Source organism: Balaenoptera ricei, chromosome 3 (genome assembly GCF_028023285.1).
Source record: "Balaenoptera ricei isolate mBalRic1 chromosome 3, mBalRic1.hap2, whole genome shotgun sequence".
Classification (NCBI taxonomy): Eukaryota; Metazoa; Chordata; class Mammalia; order Artiodactyla; family Balaenopteridae; genus Balaenoptera; species Balaenoptera ricei.
The window spans coordinates 28,579,686-28,601,699 of record NC_082641.1 but is presented as its reverse complement, the minus strand read 5'-3'; the positions used below and the strand labels follow the sequence as shown (position 1 = coordinate 28,601,699).

At 39.4% G+C, this 22,014-nt stretch overlaps 1 protein-coding gene across 2 annotated transcripts in view; it reads left to right on the top strand.

The window, feature by feature from the left end:
* The window catches only part of ADAMTS12 (ADAM metallopeptidase with thrombospondin type 1 motif 12), a 387,476-nt gene that overhangs the window by 232,258 nt on the left and 133,204 nt on the right, over positions 1 to 22,014 (top strand). For both annotated transcript variants that reach the window (XM_059916187.1, XM_059916186.1), the window contains exons 10-13: positions 2,020 to 2,112; positions 3,581 to 3,726; positions 6,341 to 6,510; positions 17,433 to 17,566. In XM_059916187.1, coding sequence (XP_059772170.1) covers positions 2,020 to 2,112; positions 3,581 to 3,726; positions 6,341 to 6,510; positions 17,433 to 17,566 — 543 coding nt within the window. The remainder of the gene's footprint in view (positions 1 to 2,019; positions 2,113 to 3,580; positions 3,727 to 6,340; positions 6,511 to 17,432; positions 17,567 to 22,014) is intronic.

Sequence of the window (22,014 nt, the reverse complement as noted above, 5' to 3'; positions counted from 1 at the left end):
ATTGCAGCCAAGATAACCTAATCATTTTCAATATTAAAAAAAAAACAAACCTAAAATACTAGAGAATGTAGTGTCATCCTTCTTTATTATAACTTTTGTTTATCTTGAAATAGTTTACATCTCAAAAGAAACTGCAAAAATAGTGCAGAGAGTTCTTGTGTATCCTCACCCAGAATATCATTCTTTATAAATGCATTATGAATTTAAAAGAAAGTTTAAAAATATCCTGGGGGGTGGGGAAAGGAGTGGTAAGCATCAAATAACTAAAGGGCTTTGATTTTAACATCTGAATGGCAACAGACAATGAGATGTTCACCTTGAGCAGCACAGTGAGTTAGGGCTGAGACCCCTACCTGAAGCTGGGAGCCTTTAAGAGCTACACCTCCATGACAGAGTAGATTAGAAGAAATCCACCACCAACAAAGGGAGATGACAGAGAAGCATCTTTTATCTCAGCCTGAGTTTTGAGGGGGAAGGATGCTAGTGGATAACTTTCTCACTCGAAACTTCCTACCATGGGCCAGCCTCATGCCAATTTAGAGTTCATATTTATACTCTCGCATGGTTTGAGAACCCCTATGCCAAAAAAATTAACATGAAAATATTTCTGACCTGATAATACCATGGGATGCCTGGTAGAAACAAAGGTTGAAAAACTGCCCTGGAGGAGCCAACACTCAGCTAAGGATGCACAAAACCCCAATAGATAAAGCTTTGTTCAGTTGAGTTCACAATTCAGCACCTAATTAAAAATGTAAGACAGTCTATCTTCAACTAAATTAGGAAAGACAATAAGCCTTCAAGAGATTTGGATAATTGAATTTTTTAGGTAGGGATAATAAAATAGATGTATAAAAGAGGGGTTTTATATAAGAAAAGGGGAACAAAAGCACTATATGATATATTTAAAGTAGATGTGAAGAACAATTACAACCTATAGAAATGAAAAATACCCTGATTGACTATAAATTTAGTGGATGAGTTACACAGCAGACTTGCCAGAGCTGAAGAGAAAATCAATCAGTTGAAGTTTAGAGTTGAGAAAATTACTTCCCATCCCACTTGAGTGTTTCTCAGAGTTGTGTGATGGAGGAGAGGCTGGCCTTTTCCTGATAAAAATCCAGGCTTTTTCAACTTTTATGTATAAGAAAATTGAGAGCTAAAAAATACGAAAGTAAAGTTGAAACATGAAGGACGGAATAGGAAGATCCATCAACACTAATTATGCGTCGCAAAAGGAGAGAATAGTTGCAAAAGTTGTAATCATGGAGAGGCAAGATTTAGAAAGAAAAAAATTAAGAATTTTCTAAAATAGTTAAAAATACAAGATCTTATGATGAAGGAGCATATTGAATATAGAGTACAGTAAGTAGATGGAATGATGGCAGATGGGTGGATAGAAGAAAGACTAAAAGGTGGATGGAAGCAGCTGAGCCATTTCAGATGCTATGTAAGAATCTTGTCAACCTTCCCTTGTTCATACTGCAGGAGGAGAAATGTGAGGGAATATTCAGTTCACTCCCTGGCAGCTAAGACAAGCTGGCTATTTTGGGTAATAAGTAAATAAGCTGAGGTTTTCTGGATGGAATAGTTTCACTTTCCTTCAATGAGCAGTCTCAAGTTATAACTGCCCAGCTGTTTGTAATCAGGTCGCCTTCCATCACAGTCTGGATTGCTCTTTGATGACTACTGTCACCAGTTGCCCTGCCTACGGGCAGTGAGTGCTGGATACTATGCCACACGTATAGAAATTCAACTCTTGGGAAATGTGTCTTACCTCCCATTTTCATATTGCCTAGAATGGCCTATAGACCACTGTTTATGAGTGATGACAAAGTCCAAGTTAAGTTTAAACTGAGGGTTCTTGTGTGATTACTTTGCATCACGTTACTCACTAACAACCGCAGCATTTATTGTGGGTATGTGGGTGAGTGTGTGTACATTTTACCATCACCGTAGAAATGCTTTTGTGCAAGTTTTGAAAGTAAAAAAAAGTACAATCTCATGTTTGTTTTCCAGAATGTTTGCCAGACACTGTGGTGCTCTGTGAAAGGCTTTTGTCGCTCCAAGCTGGACGCTGCTGCAGACGGGACGCGATGTGGTGAGAAGAAGGTGACGTGTCAGTGATGTGTCCGGCTGAGGAAGGAAGGTGGTGGGTGAAGGGCTTAGCGTTCTTGGGGAGAGCAGAGGAGAAGGCCCTGGAGAGCAGCTGCCTCTGGATGAAGGCAGATCATCCCGCAGTCAGACTTGCCAAAGGAAAGGATTCCACTTCCGTGACTCCTTTTGAGCCTTCACTGGAAACAAGTAGTTAGGGAGAGAGGGCCACGCTCCAATTATAAAACATCTGGCCCATCTTTTCCCGATGAATTTCTGTGGAGTTTGTGGTCAGTAACATCTGCTGGGCTTATCATCAACCTTCATTTTGATATTTTTCCCCCCTCCATATTGAACATTGGGAAGGACAAGCCAGTGGCTTTTTTCCAAAGATGCTGAATTTAGACCACTTGTTATCTTCTTTCTCATCATCTGACCTGATTGCATTTCTTGAAGTCCTACGCACCTTACTGAGCAGGAAAGCCATATACCCAAGAACTCAGAGATGTTAGATACCCTCCAGACTACCTAAGAACAGGGTAATACGTGCTGCTGAACAACACCGTTTGGGTTCCTTGTGGGCCTAGGATTTATGTGTTTAGTGGGTGTCTTTACACAGCTTGAGTGTGGCATGACCCATCACTGAGATTACAAAACTTGATCAGAATACACAGTGACCAGAAATAATGAGAAAGAGGAGGCCAGCAGATGAAACATGCCCAGATCCTCCAGGAAATGTGGCCATTTCTAACAACCAACTTGGATTTCTTGTTTCCCTTTTCCTGTGTTCACCCTCCTAAACTGGTAGTTGTTGAAGGATTCCCTTGAAGAGGCAGAGAGTGGACTTTTTCCTGAGCCACTTGAAACATCAGAACTGGAAACAATGGGTAGAGTTATAGGAAAGCAGAAATTTTTCTTGATGCCTAACTTCAGCTTCTTAACAACTTGTGTTTTCCGGCAATGAGTGGACATTTTGCAGGAGGATGTTATCTGTTACAAACATTAAATACCCATAGAGGCTATAGAGAAGTGTTATCACAGTGCCAATCTGCAAAATGTTTGTTATGGTCTTCAACAAGATAAGAAGCTTGCACCAGAAAGTAAATCAATTATGTTACTGAACAACTATATTACTAAGCATATTCAGCTGACATGCTTTTCATTGCGAGACTTTCTCAGTGAAGGAAGTGGTGTGTTGATTTACTTCTGGGGTGCAATCTGCCAGTCGCACTTTGAGTATCACTCCTGCATTCACTGCAACTAGGCACTGTAAAGTTCCCTTTAATTCCTGAAAATCTCTGATTCTAAAACCCAAGACTCTTGGGGGAAATTCTTTTATGAGGCTCTCTTTGTGCTACATCTGATGTGTGACTTGTAGGAAGTCTGCTTGCTCTGGGAGAACTGGGTTTAGACTGCTAGGTTTCCTGACTCAGCTTACTATGGGAACCTTCCTGACTTATGAATCTCCTGCCTTTTCCCTTTCCAGTGGTGTATGGCTGGCAAGTGTATCACAGTGGGCAAGAAACCAGAGAGGATTCCCGGAGGCTGGGGCCGCTGGTCACCCTGGTCCCACTGTTCCAGGACCTGCGGAGCTGGAGCCCAGAGTGCAGAGAGGCTCTGCAACAACCCTGAGTAAGTCCAGCCAAAGATATTTCCCTTCCTTCCATGAGCACTGGGAGACTAGTCGTGGATAACATGACCTCAGTGACCCCAAGCCTCCTGAGGGAAATCAAATATGTTCCCAAAGATGAAAGGGAGCCAGGAGGAAGATTCATAGAGTGTGAAAAAAAAGGTGGTTCTTTTTTGCTTTGTTTCATTTTGGCTTGGCACTGGATTCTTACTAGAACTTGGGTAAGTAAGCTGATTCCATCATTTGGAGAAATAAGCAAATTTTTTTTTAAAGTACAATCTGTGTGAAAGACTTTAGGAGATTACACAATTAAATCCTTCTAAATAACCCCATTCTATCAGTGGGGATTAGTTATACCCAATTTTGCTGATAAGATGGCAGCTTTCTTTCCATCATAATGAATGTATAATTTTATAAAAATATTCTTCTTCCCTTAGGTGACTAATTAAATAGCTAGGCACATTTTTTGAGGATAATTATTTTTAATGTTTTAGATTAGGATTTTGTAAACCTCAGAGTTTCATATTAGCCTGTCAAGGATTCCATAAACGTTATTTCACAAGTGGCTTTCAATTTTTTAATCAAATTGCTTAATTTTTTCATATTTTAAGTTTGTATAATGATATTATATATGAATTAAATTTATATTTCCTTGATTTCCAAATATATATTACATTCTTAATTTCATTATTTCTCAGTATACTAGTTCCCAAGTATAATTTTTAAAAAGTGTACATACAATGCCTCCTGTAAGTAGAAAATGTATTAAACTTCTTTTACCTAGATTTACATTAGTCTGCATTAAAGAGTAAGAGTCACATTTTTTAAAAGTGATAAATATGGTTATAATTCTCTCAGTGTTTCAGTTCCAAATCTTACTTCTCCTTTTTATTAATAAATATATTTCTATATGTATATATCTGCATGTGTATATATATATATAAAATTTCTCCTAGGGGTTAATAAATTAACATCTATGAAGAGTTTAACACAATATCTACTACATAAAATTGTCAGTAAATGGTAGTTATTATGCTATCTTTACCATATCCCATGCATATAAGTAAGTGTACATTTGAGGAATTTGGACAAAATTGTTTTAAAATCTTACCTTTTTGTTTAAATACAAGGTTCCTGTGACTTCAAAAATTCAAAACCAGAAATCTCTTAAAAAGTATTTTTACAGAATATCTTTATTTTACAGTTTGTTTCAATGTGATCAGAAAAGTGATTTCCATTTCAGAGATCAGGAAACACAGGTGATTTGTTCTAGGACCTATTGTCAGTGTTCTGTATCAGCCACTACCAATCCGTAGCCTTCCTGGGAGGACGGTCAGTGATCCATGGTTGTCAGAAAAGAGACATCCTTGTTGAGGAAATGAAAGATGATCCTCTAACTTGGCTTCAGGGGGAAAAAATGGTCCCAACTCCCATCTCAGAGGCTACAGTTTGTCTTAGAGTCTTCTTGGATGAGTGACCATGTCTGATCTCAGTAGCTGGTTTGCTTAAGTTCATTGAGAACCATAATAATGGAAACACAGTAACAGATTCAGTTCTGTGATTCAGGTCACAGACTCAGGTCAGTGCGTTACCAACCGACGCTGAGACGGTATCCTTGATACGTATCGGTCAGCTGTCTAGTGAGAACCCAGCAGGGCTTGGCTCACAAAAGGCTCTTGGATGGAAATGACTTGGAGAGGTGCCAAGTCATAGAGTGTCACTCCATCATCACAAATAGGAAGCCAGCCTACCCTAAACTCTCAAGGACAGTTCTTAGTCCCGCCTACAGGGAGTTAATGAATGTGAACTGCCTTGGTCAAAGAATTATCTTTGGGTGTGATAAATGCAGGAAGTGCCTACAGTAGGATAATAAAGTGTCATTTAAGAGGAGAAGGAGATTACTTCTGGCAGGAATTCAGGAAGAATTCATGATGGAGATGGAGATAGCATTTATTGGTCCTTAAAGCACAGGCAGTATGTAGATGTTTAGAGACTTAAGAGAGCGGAAATCTATCTAGAGGCACAGAAAAAATAAAAGCAAAGAAGTCAGCCTGTATCATGGGAGCAGTGTGCAAATGAGGAGGAGTGTGGGAAGAAAAGTTGTTCAGGTGAGGTAAGTCAGTATCATGAGGGCCTTGGATGCCAAGCTCAAGAGGCTGGACTGGATTCTGTGGCCATGGGGTGTCATAAAGATTTGTAAACAGGAAACTAAAATAATTAAGGCAATCATAAAAATTAGCCAGAGAAGAGTGTGTACAGTAGGTTTAATGAGGAAAAAGAGGGCAGACAGGAATGGAGATAAGGGGTGAACTAGTTTGGTGATTGTGGGAATGAAAAGGAGGAAACAAAACTAAAGTCACAACTGATGACCAGGCAACTAATTGACTATGGGGTCAAACTATTTCAAAACAGGCAACTGTATACTTGGGACTGAATGTTCAAGGGCAACAGCAAAAAATGTGGGAAATTTGAAGAATTTATTCAAACGGTGAGTTTTGAGGCTAGAGAGGGACATGGTTTGGCAAGGAAGGGGCATGGCCAGATGCCAGAGGATTTTTAACAGAAAATGCTGGTCTTTAAGGAAATTAAAGAAGAGTTTGTGTGTTTCATGTGTAGACCAAAGTTTGGAGGGAAGTACTGCACTGGAGAAAGAAAACGCTATCGCTTGTGCAACGTTCACCCCTGTCGCCCGGATACACCAACATTTCGGCAGATGCAGTGCAGTGAGTTTGACACTGTTCCCTACAAGAATGAATTCTACCACTGGTTTCCAGTTTTTAATCCAGGTAAGGAGCTGTAACAGTATATTCCAGATCTAAGACTATAGCCATTATCAGAAAGCATTTATCTGTCAGGGTACCTGTGGTGCCTTGCAAAGTTCAACAAAAAGAGGATTGTGCCATCAAGAGTTTTATATTTTAGGAGGTGGAGACACTGACCTGGTTAAGTGGATCAGTAAATGTTGAAGGTGAATATTCCAACTCCATGCTGAGCTCTATTGGAGATAAAAGAGAAGTTTATCAAACATGATGGCTCACTTCAAAACAGCTGAGGTGCAACTAAGCAATAAGTGGGGCTTGTAGGGATTCAGAAACTAATCACTGATGAAAGTGCTTGTTGATGAGCATGTGGAACTGAATGTAATTTTGGCAGAAATTCAGAAAAGAAGATCATTATGGTTTTGGAGTAATTTCAAAGAAGTCTTCCAAGGAAGTAGTTGATGATTCTTCAGCATGAGTAGTCTTTCTCTTGGCATAAGGAAAGGGCAAGGCATTCAAAATAGAGTCATCAATTCCAAGTGAGAGGAGAAAAGCACAAGGAAAGACAAGATGGTAGAAAATGAATGAGAAACTTGATCAGAAATGAGTAAAAGCCAGCTCTGGGCCAGAAATCAACATTTTTTTAATGTATAGGACAGTATAAGAAGGGTAAAAAGTAAAATCAAGCATCTACAGGATGCATATCAGAGGATGGGGGCATAACAGAGTTGGAGAATGGAGCAGGAGCTTTGGCAGTGCTTCCCTTGAATCAGCACCAGTGACGCATTCTCTCCTGAAAATGAGGAAGAATCATTGACTGTTAGCTATAGATTAGCCTCAAAGAGTAGCTCTACTATTTGTTGTTATTCAAATAGAGAATGAAAGAAAGATTTTCCTGAGTTAAGGAGATTTGAGACAAGGTAGTGAAAAGTAACCACGTTTTTTGTGATTATTCAGTTTCTGAAATGCAGCATGATAGAACAGAAGAGGACTTGTAGATGTCAGTCAATGAATGAAAATTACATATTTCGACTGTTAGAAAAATGTTATAGTCAATTGCTTTTGGGAAAAAAAGTGCTTTTCCTTCTTTGTGTCTCCAAAATACCCTGATGGCTGTTGGTTGTCATGGGCAACGTCTGCTCCTTGTCTCCCATTGTTTAGCACCATTCATGCTCTAGGGGACTGAGTCATTTGGTTTTTGGTGCAATTTTACTTTATGATCCAAGCACTCGAATACAGGAAAGCTCGTGTATATACTCATATGGGTGCAAAAAAAAAAAAACGATGGTTATGAAAGGTATAGCCAGTTGGTACTACCTATACCTGTATTTTGCACATTCTGTTTTGTTGGAACTAGTTGAGTCAGTAGTACTATAGACCCTGAATGAGCACTCTTCCAGGACTAAAATGGCATAGCTGCCTCAGTGTTGTGACAGGTGCTTAGTTTGGGATCCCCACAAAAGCCAGATTCAGGGTTGAATTTGTGTCTGCTGGACTCTGATGGCTCAAGTAGCTGGATTTAGAATGAAAAGATTTGGTTCAGCTTGACTTTTCATTGATTTACAAGCATTTATCGTGTGCCCACTTTTTGCATAGCCTAGCAATAGGTATTAAAGAAATGAGAGCTATAAAAGTAGACACAGATTTCACTCACTTTGGAGTGATCGGTTTGCATCTGTACTGAGGCTGTATAAACCATGTGAGGGAATTTAGTTGAGTACCGTCTGCTTAACTAACCATCTTCCTGGGCTGTAAGCCTCCATTCTCCATCCCAATGGTTTTCTTACAGGCTCCTGTGCTATTATTTGAGCATAATGACTTACCTACCTGCTAACCCAAGTAACTACTACCTTGACCAACACACTGATTTCTTTCCCCCATCAAACTCTATCCTACAGAGCTGCTATTTGCTTAGTTCTGGGCATCCCTGGTGACAGCAATGTGGCATTCATGACAACAACTCTGTGCAGAGCACTTAATCTGTGCCAAGCATTGAGCACTTTACACCCTCCCAGCCTTTCCTTAGAAGCCACCAGAGGATAAACTAACTTACAGCAGAGTTCTCTACTCACTCAGTAGACAGTGTTAAGTGTCTTAGTAAGTGACCTTTGGCAGATTTGCTAAGTAGCCAATGACAGAAGAAGAATCATAGATTCAAACATTTGGAATAAGCATAGAATCTCCATCAAACTTTGTAGTTTTCAAACTCTGTTCCAGGGCTTCCAAAAATGTTTGATTCTATTATAATTTCATTTTCCAAAAGAAATTATTTAAACTATTTTTAAAAGTGCCATAAAGAACAATGCTTACACTCAAAAAACAGTATATATTGAGTTTTAACATATCAAAAAACACCAATACATTAACTTACACAAATTAATTTGGTTTTCTACAGACCTTAGAATAAAAGTCTCCCATCAACACAATTTAACTGAGAAATATCCTGAGATTACAGGTCAAGTTGTTCTAAACTGTTATCATTTACAGCTGTTTGTGTGAGTCAAGATTTTTCAATGCTGTACAAACAAAAAAACCCACAGAAAAAAATTAGATGCTGCAGCCATATGTCTGTAACTGCCATCTGTAAACTTGATTTCAAAATTTTCTGTTCATCTTAATAGTCTCTTTGGATCCCACTGAACTATTTTTAAGCATTATATACCTGAACTTATAAAATTTCTCCTTAATAAAATCCTGATTTTTATCTGCTTCATTAGCAAGATCTTGATAAAAGAAAAATAATTCTTCTTCCTAAAGGGTTTGAAAACTACTAATTTAAATCAACTTACTTTCCAATATAGGCATTTCCTTTACCAACACTCCTGGCAAAAAAAAAAAAAAAGGCATCCAAACTCCACTTGATCATATTCATGGAAGCACCAGTGTGAAGAGCTGAGGCTATACATTTTCTCACTCACCGCCATCCCCATCCTTCAGAGATGAAGAAACGTAGTCTCAGAGAGGACAGTGACTTATTCAGGGTTATAGTGTCTTATATAATGGAGCTGGAATTGAAGAATACAGTCTGTTTGATTAAGAAGCTGAGATACTTATACTAACTTACATTCCTAGGGACTTGATTAGCCTATGTGAATAGAAATATGTTTACATCCTGCATCATCTATTAGGAAATGGCCAGAACCTGATCTTGGTGCCATCACTTTCTTGGAATCTCTCTTCCTTTTTGGATGTTTTTCTCAGAACCCCCAAATAAGTCCTCATTAAGGCTAATTTTTTAGTTGTTGCTTCTGAATATTTCAGCCCTATCAGTGCTTGCTGCCAGTGAGGTTTCCAGCATATGTGGAAGGTCTGACATGAGGTCAGATAATAGTCTGTTCCTCCTGGGATAGGATCCTTCAGGGACATCTGTAAGGAGTTGTTGCAATTGCGTTCCCTAGGAAACAAACTCTAAGACAGACACTAGCGTGTGGGAAGTTCAACAGGTGCGGAAGGAGAGGGAAGGAAGAGGGGTTGGGCAAGGGGAGAAGCTGGGGTGCAGAGCACAGTCTCAGCAGAGGGCTTCTCCACCCCTCGGGAAGCTCTACAGCTCAAAGGACCTTCAGAGTTGCTGCAGTTGAGGTGGGGCAACCAGTCCTTGAAGCCCCACGTGGCCCAGACATTGGGTGTGGTCTGCCCCAGGAAGGAGTGAGTGTCCTTGGGCAAGGAAGCTCTCTTAGGCCAAGGTGACAACTGAGGGCCAGTGCTGGCAGCACTCCCAGGAACTGGACACCTGGGAGGACCTGGGCGTCGTGCACAGAGTTTATTACAAGAGTACTTGGTGTTTAGAAAGAAACAGCCTTTAAAGAGAGTATCATTGCGGGGAGCAACCTGGGAGATCTTCTAGCCAGAAGCCTCTCATTTCACAGACTAGGAATCTGTGGCTTCAGGAGGGAAAATGATGGAATAATGCGGATGATGTTTGCAGACACCCCAAAGCCATTCACAACCCCTTCACCATCCTCTACAAGATAAGAGGGAAAGCTAGATGACTTGCTAAACTGTATTCCTGGGAGCCCCAGTTCCAACCAAAGAGATAAAGATGGCAGCTTCGCTGGGTCAGGCTTCTGGGAAGGATTTTAATTGGTACTGACCAAGCTGTCCTTGGCCCCCTGCCTTTCTGCCTTTCACTCTGCCCTCGTGCTGCCTGGGGTACAGCAGTCCTATTGCAGCCATGCTGGGACAGCTGAGAGGAAGACAGAAGGAGTATAGCCCCTGGATTTCTTGTTATGTGGAAACATAATATAAATTCCTGTCCGTTTAAAACAAGGAAGCGACATTTTTTTTCTTTTTCTTTTTTTTTTTTTGCTACTTGCAGCGAAACTCATTACTAACTGAAAACGAGAACAGGTTATATTAAACTTATATCAGTATTTGTTCTGTGTAGGTACTTACACTTAACACTTCGTATGCACTTCCCTAATTTTATCTCCACAAGAAAATCCTATATGGAAATTTAAGGTTTTGATCTAATTCTTATGGATATGCTAATAGATTTAGAGAATAAGTAACTTCTTAAACTCAGACTGTACAATAAAGCCAAGAGTTAGCCCTGGCCTGACTCTGCAGACTAAATATTAGCCATAGAAACAGAGACTGGGATAGGCCCATTACCTTAAGAACAATGCATTGAATTTTGAATTTTACCTAAGATGATGTTCATGTTTTTTTAAAAAATAGATGATTTTCATCTCACACCGGTCAGAATGGCCATCATCAAAAAATCTAGAAACAATAAATGCTGGAGAGGGTGTGGAGAAAAGGGACCCCTCTTGCACTGTTGGTGGGAATGTAAATTGATACAGCCACTATGGAGAACAGTATGGAGGTTCCTTAAAAAACTAAAAATAGAATTACCATACGGCTCAGCAATCCCACTACTGGGCATATACCCTGAGAAAACCATAATTCAAAAAGTCATGTACCACAATGTTCATTGCAGCTCTATTTACAATAGCCAGGACATGGAAGCAACCTAAGTGTCCATCGACAGATGAATGGATAAAGAAGATGTGGCACATATATATAATGGAATATTACTCAGCCATAAAAAGAAACGAAATTGAGTTATTTGTAGTGAGATGGATGGACCTAGAGTCTGTCATACAGAGTGAAGTAAGTCAGAAAGAGAAAAACAAATACCGTATGATAACACATATATATGGAATAAAAAAAAAAAAAAAAAGGTCATGAAGAACCTAGGGGCAAGACGGGAATAAAGACGCAGACCTACTAGAGAATGGACGTGAGGATATGGGGAGGGGGAAGGGTAAGCTGTGACAAAGTGAGAGAGTGGCATGGACATATATACACTACCAAACGTAAAATAGATAGCTAGTGGGAAGCAGCCGCATAGCACAGGGAGATCAGCTAGGTGGTTTGTGACCACCTAGAGGGGTGGGATAGGGAGGGTGGGAGGGAGGGAGACGCAAGAGGGAAGAGATATGGGAACATATGTATATGTATAACTGATTCACTTTGTTATAAAGCAGAAACTAACACACCATTGTAAAGCAATTATACTCCAATAAAGATGTTAAAAAAAAAAATAGATGATTTTATGGCCAAGGAACTCTGGTGGGAGGAGAAGAGCCCCAAAAACTGTTTGTATTATGACAAATGCTAGGTTTATTAAACTTACGTATCTTGCCTTTGGAAATCAATTTTTTAAACATTTAAGCATTCTGACAAAAATATTACGTTTAGTAAACAATTTATAATAAGTTGCAGTTCCAAATTTAGTGTCATAGTTCCTAACCATTTTAACTAAAAGACAGAACATAAACATACAGTAAATAGCAGACGTTGCTACATTTAGCCTAGTCTAAAACATCAATGAAGTGGTTTTAATTCATTTTAACAATTAATTCTATTCCTGTTTTCATACCTTTCTATAGTTATGGTAGAATATATTAATTTTAATGCCTTCTTATGTTTGATGTGTATTTTGATATATTTGGAGATTGCAATATTACCTTATCAGAAAGTAAAAAAAATACTATTTTAGACCAGCCAAAGTTACAGAGTTTTGGTAATTATTTGACTGATTTTTGGTTGGGTTTTTGGTCAGGAATTCTTGTTTGCTTTTGCTTTTGTTTGTTTGTTTTCCCTCAAGCTGATCTGAGCCTGGTCATTAAACTGGGCTTCTTTTTTAACTTAAATGTTACTTGTTAAAGCAATAAAACATTTTTAAGTTATGCCTTTTGCTTAAGGTTTAGTATTTCTTAAAATCTGGCAAGGAACCGCACACATGCACATCACAAATCTCTTCTGCTCATGCACGTGCTCCATTGTCCAATCAGACTTCACTTACAAGGCACAAGTTCAGACGTAAAATTATTAAGAGTTTTAAGACAGTGACAACAGAGCATTCAACCAAGTGTGAGGCCCTGGGTGACCGCACGGAACTCACATCCAAGGAGCCCTGCATGTAAATGGATTTTAGAAACTGGATTTTTTTAAATGGTGAAACTCAAATTGCAATCTGCTCACAGAACATGAAATACACCCAAATTTTTCCTTGACCTAAGAAATAATTTTTATCCTTCTTAGCAAGTTTTAGCTTTCGCTTCTAACGATCACTTCGTAAGATCATTATCCAAAAATGTTGGGCCTCCCTATTTTAGCAGAATTGAAAATTCAGCCTTCAATTCAGTGAGTTCATTCAGTTCCCTAAGCTTCCTTTGAGAGGATTAATCAGACAGTGTGAGGGGAGAGTTCACCAGTCCATTAGTTTTAGAGTTTTCACTCAGCTGAAAAAATGGATTGAAAAACTAGAAGAAAAAAAAAACATCACACGAGCCCGACGAAAGGATGTGTCTAGGCAGGTGAGTGTACCTGAGATGGTGAAACACTCAACTCTGTGGATATTATGGAACCGATGAGGTTGGTGTCTGGGAGAGAGACTCTCTGATAGTCAGGTTGACCTTTGAGAACTAAGACTATCCGTTGCTCCTCCTGCCTCTTGGGGCAGCACCCTGTGTCACAGGCCCACCTAATGACATACCCAGAGCACCAGGAAAGACAGAGAGGCCAGAGGAAAGGGCAGGGAAGCAGGACTTCAGAGTCCACCTTGTAAACTGCTTCAATAGCCCTGAACCTTCAATTCACAATGGCTGCTTTCGAGCACAGGGTTCCTTCTGGCCCTGGGCACGCCTGTGGGTCATAGGTGTGCAGGCGCAGCGGGTCACAGCAGCAGGTCTGTGTGCTGCTGTTGTTTTTAGCACAGATTATTTACTAGGTATTCCTAAGACTCCATAGACCACTGTACTTATATTCTCTAGAAATCTGTTTCTTCCTTACTTCAGTTAGCCTGTCTAATCTTGAAGGATGTACAAATCCAGTATCACAGAAGCAAGATAAAGGGAAGTCTCCAAATGAGGGCCTCTCCTCATAGAGATGTGTCATGATTATCACAGGGGAAAGGAGACCTTTCCTGTTTTCTTGTCTGAGGGCCAAGACATTATTTACAAAATGAATATATGCTTCTTATAAAAATGCAAATGTATACAATAGAATGAAATAAAAATAAATTCTTCTTAGCCCACCACACTTATTCCTCAGAGGTGAGCGTTGTTAACAGCAGGTTTCCATTTGCGCACAAATGGACTCATACTTTGCCAGTTCTGCAACTTTTTGACTCCTGGAACAGAACACCATGGCATTACGGCTCACCTCATTCCTCTTAGTGATTGCATAGCCTTCCATTATGTAAATGCAACTTAATTCATTTGTCCGTTTCTTCCTGGATAAAAAGTTAATTGCTGCAATGAACATCCTTGACCTCTGTCACTAAGGTCAAGGTTCATTTTTATGAATGAGTTGATAATCTCTTAGGATCAAGTTGATCTCTTTGCCACTTGGTCCAAAGGTTTCTCCCTAACAGTATCGATCACTGCCATGTCAGTTAATTAGTAAACATGGGTTACGAGCCTTTGCTGAGTGTAATGATCTGCTAGTATTCATTAGGAAAGGTTAATGGTCATAACTACCACATTAAAACAACCAGATACCTTATTAGAGGTTTCAGTGTGCTATCCCCTGACAATCCCCTCTGTGCAGAGACCAAGAAGGCCTTGGGCAAGATGTAAGAGTCAGGGCTGGGATCTGAACCCCTGTGCGTCTAACTCCAGCGCTCATGTGAAGGAGAGCCTCCTCCTGTGCTTTTCAGTCTTCGCCAGTGTGTGTCTGGCTCCTCCTTCTCACACTGTGGGCTCCAGTAGCAGCTGATCAATGTGCAGATGACTGGGGTGCCCTTGAGGACATTGCAGTTTGCTTGAGGAGCTTGTAAAATCCATAGTCTTGGAAGCATAGAGCCGGGAGGACCTCAGTAGGCATTGTACCAGCTTTGAACCAGGTTCATAGTCACAGAAAAGGAAAGTCGTGGAACCACCTACTGACCTAGCAGGATATAGAATTCTTTATGCTAAACTGACAAGACAGCGATTATTTAGAAAATGGTAAAACAAAGCATGAAATCAGTGCAGAATTGATTAGAAATGGCACGATGGAGTAATCTGAAGGAGAAGAGGATATTTCAGGAAAGATTGGTATATGTGTGGGAAAGAGAATTGAGCCAGCTTTTGACTGCTCTGAAAGAAGATTGGAATGATAGAAGCACAGCTTATGGGGTAACTGCAAGGACTTTTAGAATTTACCAGGTCATGATAAGGAGGTGAAATCAGCAACCATGATAACTGTCACTTGTCAAGCACTTACTGTATACCAGGTACTACGCTGAGTGCTTGACATACAGTCTCTGTCTGAATCCTCACTATTAATTACCCTGCAAGGTAGGTATTATTATCCCCATTTTTCAGATGAGGAAACTGAGTCACAGAAAGGTTAAGGAACTTTCTCAAGGTAATATTAGACTTTCATGAGCTATAATCTGCTACATCTGCTCTCTATAGAAGTAATGGCTTTTACATCTGCTCTCTGTAGAATTAATGGCTCCAGAGGCGAGTGATTCTCACCGTATTTAAGACCCATGAAAGATTATTAAAATGGAGTCCAGTGAGTGTTCTACCAAGTTTGCTTCTCAAATATGATCCATGAATAAATGCATTGCCTAATAACACAAAGAGTGGTTACTTTAAATATCTCATCAAATATCTGCGCCTGTAGGCGCAGATATTTTGTTAAAATAATTCTATGCCTGTTAAAAATAATTCTATGCCTGTAGGTTAGGGGTTAATAGCGTGAGCTCTAAGGTAAACCATCAGCTTCTACTGTACCACATACTGTGAGATCTTGGAAAACTTAATCTCTCTGCGCCTAAATTTTCTCTTCTAAATGGGGATAATAAAAGAACTGACATCATAAGGTGGTTGTGATAGTTAAAATGAAACCAGATAACCACTGCAAAGCACAAGAAGATCTGGGAAATAATGTTCAAGTAATACATTGGCTGTTATTTTAACAAAGCAACATTCCCTTAGCTCACTAAATAAACAAGACCAGCAAAAGCCTCTGGGTAGTTTCATCCTTCAGGGAGGGAGTCAAACAGCACAAGCCCAGAGGGAGTAAAACTAAGGCAGACATTGGAACTTCACCATTCTGGAATTCAGTGCAAGGCTTGCCTTTGGATGGGGGTTTACTTGCTGTGAGGACCCGTTTTTACAACCCTGAGAGTGAGCGCCGCCTTAGAATTCACACCCTCAGGCACCTCTAGTCCCAGCCCTCCCCAGCAGGCTGGAACAGGTAATTCCTTTAGAAAAGCTCCAGAATAATTCAGGGCTGCTTCGTCTTTGTGCTTCATGTGTCCAAGCAGAAAATCTCAAATCTAAATTCTAAAGCTCAAATCGAAGCTTTTGAAAAAGTGTTTCCCCTGCCTCCATCCTTCTACTTGATGTTTCCTGAAACGATTCCCTGGACTCAGCACACCTGGATGGATGCTCTCATCGCTCCGGGAGCAGAATTGCTCCCACGTGGCTCCCCCTTCCAGTTCAGGCAGCCACAGAGCTAATCATGCTGCCAGGAAGGACGATTTACAGCAATACTGAATTATGCCTCGTCTCCGGAGTCTGCTGGCCCTTTTCCGGTGGCACTTTGTGATCTCTCCAACTCATTTTAACTTTATTCATTTTCTCAGACAACGTATCCACTGCAGTTTATATAAAATCAGTTGGTATTCTTTATTTGCTTTTACCTTTCTCCTTTAAGTTTTAAACAGATGCTTTAGAAATTGTCTCAAGTTCCTCCAGAGTTTCAGTGTTTGAGTTTTACTCTGTTATATTTGTGTAAGTTGTACACTTTTCTTTCTCTACCACATGGATCATTGCATCCTTGAGCAGCCCTGCACGCTGGCCTTGCATCTGGGGTCCATCCACGCTGAGGTGGGTCCAAGGCAAACGGCCTTACGGGTGGTCTCATTGAGCCCTCAGCTGGTCACACCACCAAGAAACTAACAGCCCTTCCCCCAGTAAACAGACCCGGAAGAGATCCCAAAAGGATCTTTCTGAAGAGGATATTCTCAAAATTTTCACTTAAAGAGAACAAGACGTAATATTCAAAGAAAATTAACTATTTGAATTCTTATCATATACAGATACTACCTATTAAAATTTTTAGGACAATTTATGTTTTAAAAGTTAAATAACAGGCAAACATGATGCTTGTCTGGAGTCCTGCATCACTGGTTGCTATGACTTATTTTCTAGGTTAACCCCAGATGCTCACTGCCTTATTTTTATAAGCACAGTTCAACATTGGATTGAAAGGTCTCATCATTTGTAACAAAAGGCATAGCATTTTAAAGCAGTCTTCCCAGTTTAATTTGTTGTAAAACGCTTTAAAAGAAAGAAGCCTGCATTACAGCATGTGTCACAGAAAGGTAAAAGATGGGAATCTCCAGATGAATGACACTTGGGGATTCATACATACAAAATCCTGGGGGAAGGGTGCTGAGCTAGAAAGCTAACTTGCAAGGATTTGTCTCTTTTTCACTTCAGCACGTCCTTGTGAGCTCTACTGCCGACCCATAGATGGCCAGTTTTCCGAGAAAATGCTGGATGCTGTCACTGACGGTACCCCTTGCTTTGAAGGCGGCAACAGCAGAAATGTCTGTATTAATGGCATATGTAAGGTATTGGGTATGTTTCCTTAATCTACAACTTTATAAAACCATGATTTTTATTAATTCGGGAAGTCAGATGTTCTAATCTTTTGCTTTCGCGGTATTTGCATGTGGTCTGGTATTTTTATATGGTCTGTGAGACAAGACTTTGCAGTGTTCATCAAAATCACAGTTAGGAACTGAATGTCCTCCTGCTGTCGTCTTCATTTCTTGATCTGTTGATGTGCTCTTTGGTATTATTTTAGGCATGAAGCTGGGTCAAGTTGAAGAAGAACCAAATTAAAGGAGGAATTACTAGGAAAAGGCAACTCGGATTATTTCAGTGGTATTGAATTGTTTGTTGGTTACTTGCCAACAGAGTTAGTTAAATTTGAGGAAAAACTGAAATTAATAATTGTATAGAGTTTTTCACAGAACATTTTGACATTTCATTCTCCATTGATCACCAACACGAGCTCCTTAGGAAGAGAGATGGCATGACAGGTAGTTATAAACCAGGTCTTCTGATTTCGATTTAACTTTTTTACATTGACTCCATTAAAAAATTCTGCCTTTATATAAAGTACTTAGATCTGATTTTTTAATGCTTTTATGTGTACAAACATTGAAGAATTTATCCCCATTGCTCACAGTCTGTTTTGCAAGGAACTGACGAACAAGTTTTATGTTCCAACACTCAGGCACAAATCTCAGTTTAAAGAGAAGGTGTTTTTAACCAGTGAAAAAAGAAACTATATAAAAATACTCAATTAACTATTAGTAAAGCATAATGGCTTAGTGCTCAGGCTCCAGAATATGAACCCAATACCACTATTTCCTAGCTGTATAACTCTATACATCTTTCTAAGACTCAGTTTTCTTTCATAAAATTGGGATATTAACATATCTTAGATTAAATAAGGTCATATAGGTTAAGCCCTTAACAGAGCCCCTGGCACACAATAAACTCTTAATATATTTTATTTGTTTTTGCAAATAATTATCACAATTTTTTTCACTGGACCAAATTGTTGCCATGAAAACTCCTGCCCATAAATTGTTAGCACCCTGGGAAGGTGAATTTATCACCTTGCAGTTACTGATGGACTTATTCCAGTAGTGACCAAGGCACAGGAGGCAACATGATGATTCCCAGGACTGAGTGAGCTAACAACGAGCCATAATCAGACTCTAAATTGGAAAGAGCTCAGGCAGAAGTCTCTTCCTCACACACTAATTACCACTGTAGCTACAAAGAGCCAAAAATAATTAATATATTTTAGGTTAGACCTGTTCCCTAGAGCAGGAAAAAGTTTATTTAGCTAATTTAGGCCCAAACAGCCCCATTGCCATTTAATACAGTGGTTCTCAGGGCTGGCTGCCTATTAGAATCAGCTGGAGAGCTTTTACAACCTACTGATGCCTGGCTCTGTCTCCACCCTATTAATTCAGAATAGCTGTGATTGGGTCCTGGGCACTGGTATTTTTAAAACTCCTCAGGTGATTGCCATATGCTGCTAGGGCTGAGAACTTTAGTCATCAAAAAATGAATGTGATGCTAAAATTATCTTTTAGACCTAAATACCTTTGCATGCATAGAGACAGTATCTTTAGCTTGTGATGGAAAAAACATATTTTGAACAAAACATAAGGGGTCTTGGGTGTCTCTCTTGAAACCAGTTAAATCAGTTTAATAGAATAAGCCAAATTCTCTCAGCTTGCCTTTTTCTTTCTGGAAACCAGTTAAGGCCTTTTAAAAGCTTTAATTACTTTCTGTCTACACCACCCTGAGTTAAGTTTTTAAGCAGAAAAAAATATGTCAAATCAAGTTTACCTTAATAGCCTAAATACAGTGTATCTTTTAAAGATCCAGATTGTAGTTATTTTCGGCTTTTGTTAGTCTTCTTATTCATTTACCACAGTTTTTTCAAAGGGAATTGAACGTGTATTGAAATAAAAAGTTACACCTTCAGAAAAAAATATATATGTGTCTAATTCATCTTCTTTGTGGATATGAAAATATTTGCTTATATTCATATAAATACTTGTATTTGCTTATACTCATATACTTAGCTGTCTATTTGGAAATTATGATATTTGCCAACATTTTGGCATCTTAGATTTGCAGATTTTGTTGTCGAGGAAATTATCGAACGTTGATCAGAACTGAATTTGTTTTAGGAAGTATCTGTCTGTGCCCCTCCCCCAATTTTTTAACTTGTACTGAACTCCTAAGCTGCTTTTTTTCTATTTGTTGACTTTTTTTCTACTATTTCATTTACTTACTGTATCTACACAAGGCTAAGATTTTTAAGTAAAGTGATATTTACAGTTAAATTATTTTCTCCTTTCCTTTTTTAATCATAAGTACAACATGCAGTAAGCTTTTAAATATATGAGCAGATATTCCCACCCCTCTTCCAACTGTCCCAGCTCTGCAGTCTTACCTGCTGTCTTAACACAGGCTGCTAACCATCCAACTCGCTCACCCCTTTCTCTTGGTAACCAGTTCTTTGACTTTCAGTTCCTTCACTCATCCTTTTTCTCCCAGTCAGCAAAGCTTTGGCTTCATTTCTTCCCCAAACAGCCTAGATGCCCTGAACTAGCACATCAGCCATCCCCTAGATTTCTCCTCTTAGCCTTCCATCACCTTCTTTCCCCAGGACCCTGATTCTGACCAACCCAACCACAATGATTTTTTGTTCTTACAATCAGTCTACTATATACTTCTTAAAATAATAATTCAGTTTTGTGAATTTGTGCCCTTACAAAGTCAATGTCTTTAACCCCAGCCGAGTCCTTAACCTTACTTGACAATCTTCCTGCCTGCGCTAAGTTAGCTCCCCTTCTCATTGCTCTCAGAAACTGTCCTGAACCTTCCTTGTTCTCTCTCAAGGCCATTCTGGCCATCTCAGTGATTGACTGAACACCCCAAAATCAGTTTCTCTGGGCCAGATGTCTTTCTAGAAGGCCAGGTCCTATCTCTTGGCCCTTAAACTTATGGTGAGGAAAGCATTATTGCTGCTGTCCCATTTATTTATTTATCTTTTTTTTTTTAAATAAAACATTTTTTATTTATTCTTAGGTTGAAATTGTGAAAGTAAATCTACATGCAAGTTGTAATATCTAGTAATGCACATCTATATTATAATTGCTAAATTACAGTGTATTTTTTTTTTAAACATCTTTATTGAGGTATAATTGCCTTACAATAGTATGTTAGCTTCTGCTTTATAACAAAGTGAATCAGTTATACATATACAATATGTTCCCATTTCTCTTCCCTCTTGCATCTCCCTCCCTCCCACCCTCCCCATCCCACCCCTCTAGGTGGTCACAAAGCACCAAGCTGATCTCCCTGTGCTATGCGGCTGCTTCCCACTAGCTATCTATTTTACATTTGGTAGTGTATATATGTCCATGACACTCTCTTACCCTGTCACATCTCACCCCACCCCCTCCCCATATCCTCAAGTCCATTCTCTAGTAGGTCTGTGTCTTTATTCCCGTCTTGCCACTAGGTTCTTCATGGCCTTTTTTTTTTTTTCCTTAGATTCCGTATATATGTGTTAGCATACTGTATTTGTTTTTCTCTTTCTGACTTACTTCACTCTGTATGACAGACTCTAACTCCATCCACCTCATTACAAATACCTCCATTTCATTTCTTTTTATGGCTGAGTAATATTCTATTGTATATATGTGCCACATCTTCTTTATCCATTCATCTGTCGATGGACATTTAGGTTGCTTCCAGGTCCTGGCTATTGTAAATAGAGCTGCAATGAACATTGTGGTACATGACACTTTTTGACCTATGGTTTTCTCAGGGTATATGCCCAGTAGTGGGATTGCTGGGTCGTATGGTAGTTCTATTTGTAGTTTTTTAAGGAACCTCCATACTGTTCTCCATAGTGGCTGTATCAATTTACATTCCCACCAACAGTGCAAGAGTGTTCCCTTTCCTCCACACCCTCTCCAGCATTTATTGTTTCTAGATTTTTTGATGATGGCCATTCTGACCGGTGTGAGATGATATCTCATTGTAGTTTTGATTTGCATTTCTCTAATGATTAATGATGTTGAGCATTCTTTCATGTGTCTGTAGGCCATCTGTATATCTTCTTTGGAGAAATGTCTATTTAGGTCTTCTGCCCATTTTTGGATTGAGTTGTTCGTTTTTTTGTTATTGAGCTGCATGAGCTGCTTGTAAATCTTGGAGATTAATCCTTTGTCAGTTGCTTCATTTGCAAATATTTTCTCCCATTCTAAGGGTTGTCTTTTGGTCTTGTTTATGGTTTCCTTTGCTGTGCAAAAGCTTTTAAGTTTCATTAGGTCCCATTTGTTTATTTGTGTTCTTATTTCCATTTCTCTGGGAGCTGGGTCAAAAAGAATCTTGCTGTGATGTATGTCATAGAGTGTTCTGCCTATGTTTTCCTCTAAGACTTTGATAGTGTCTGGCCTTACACTTAGGTCTT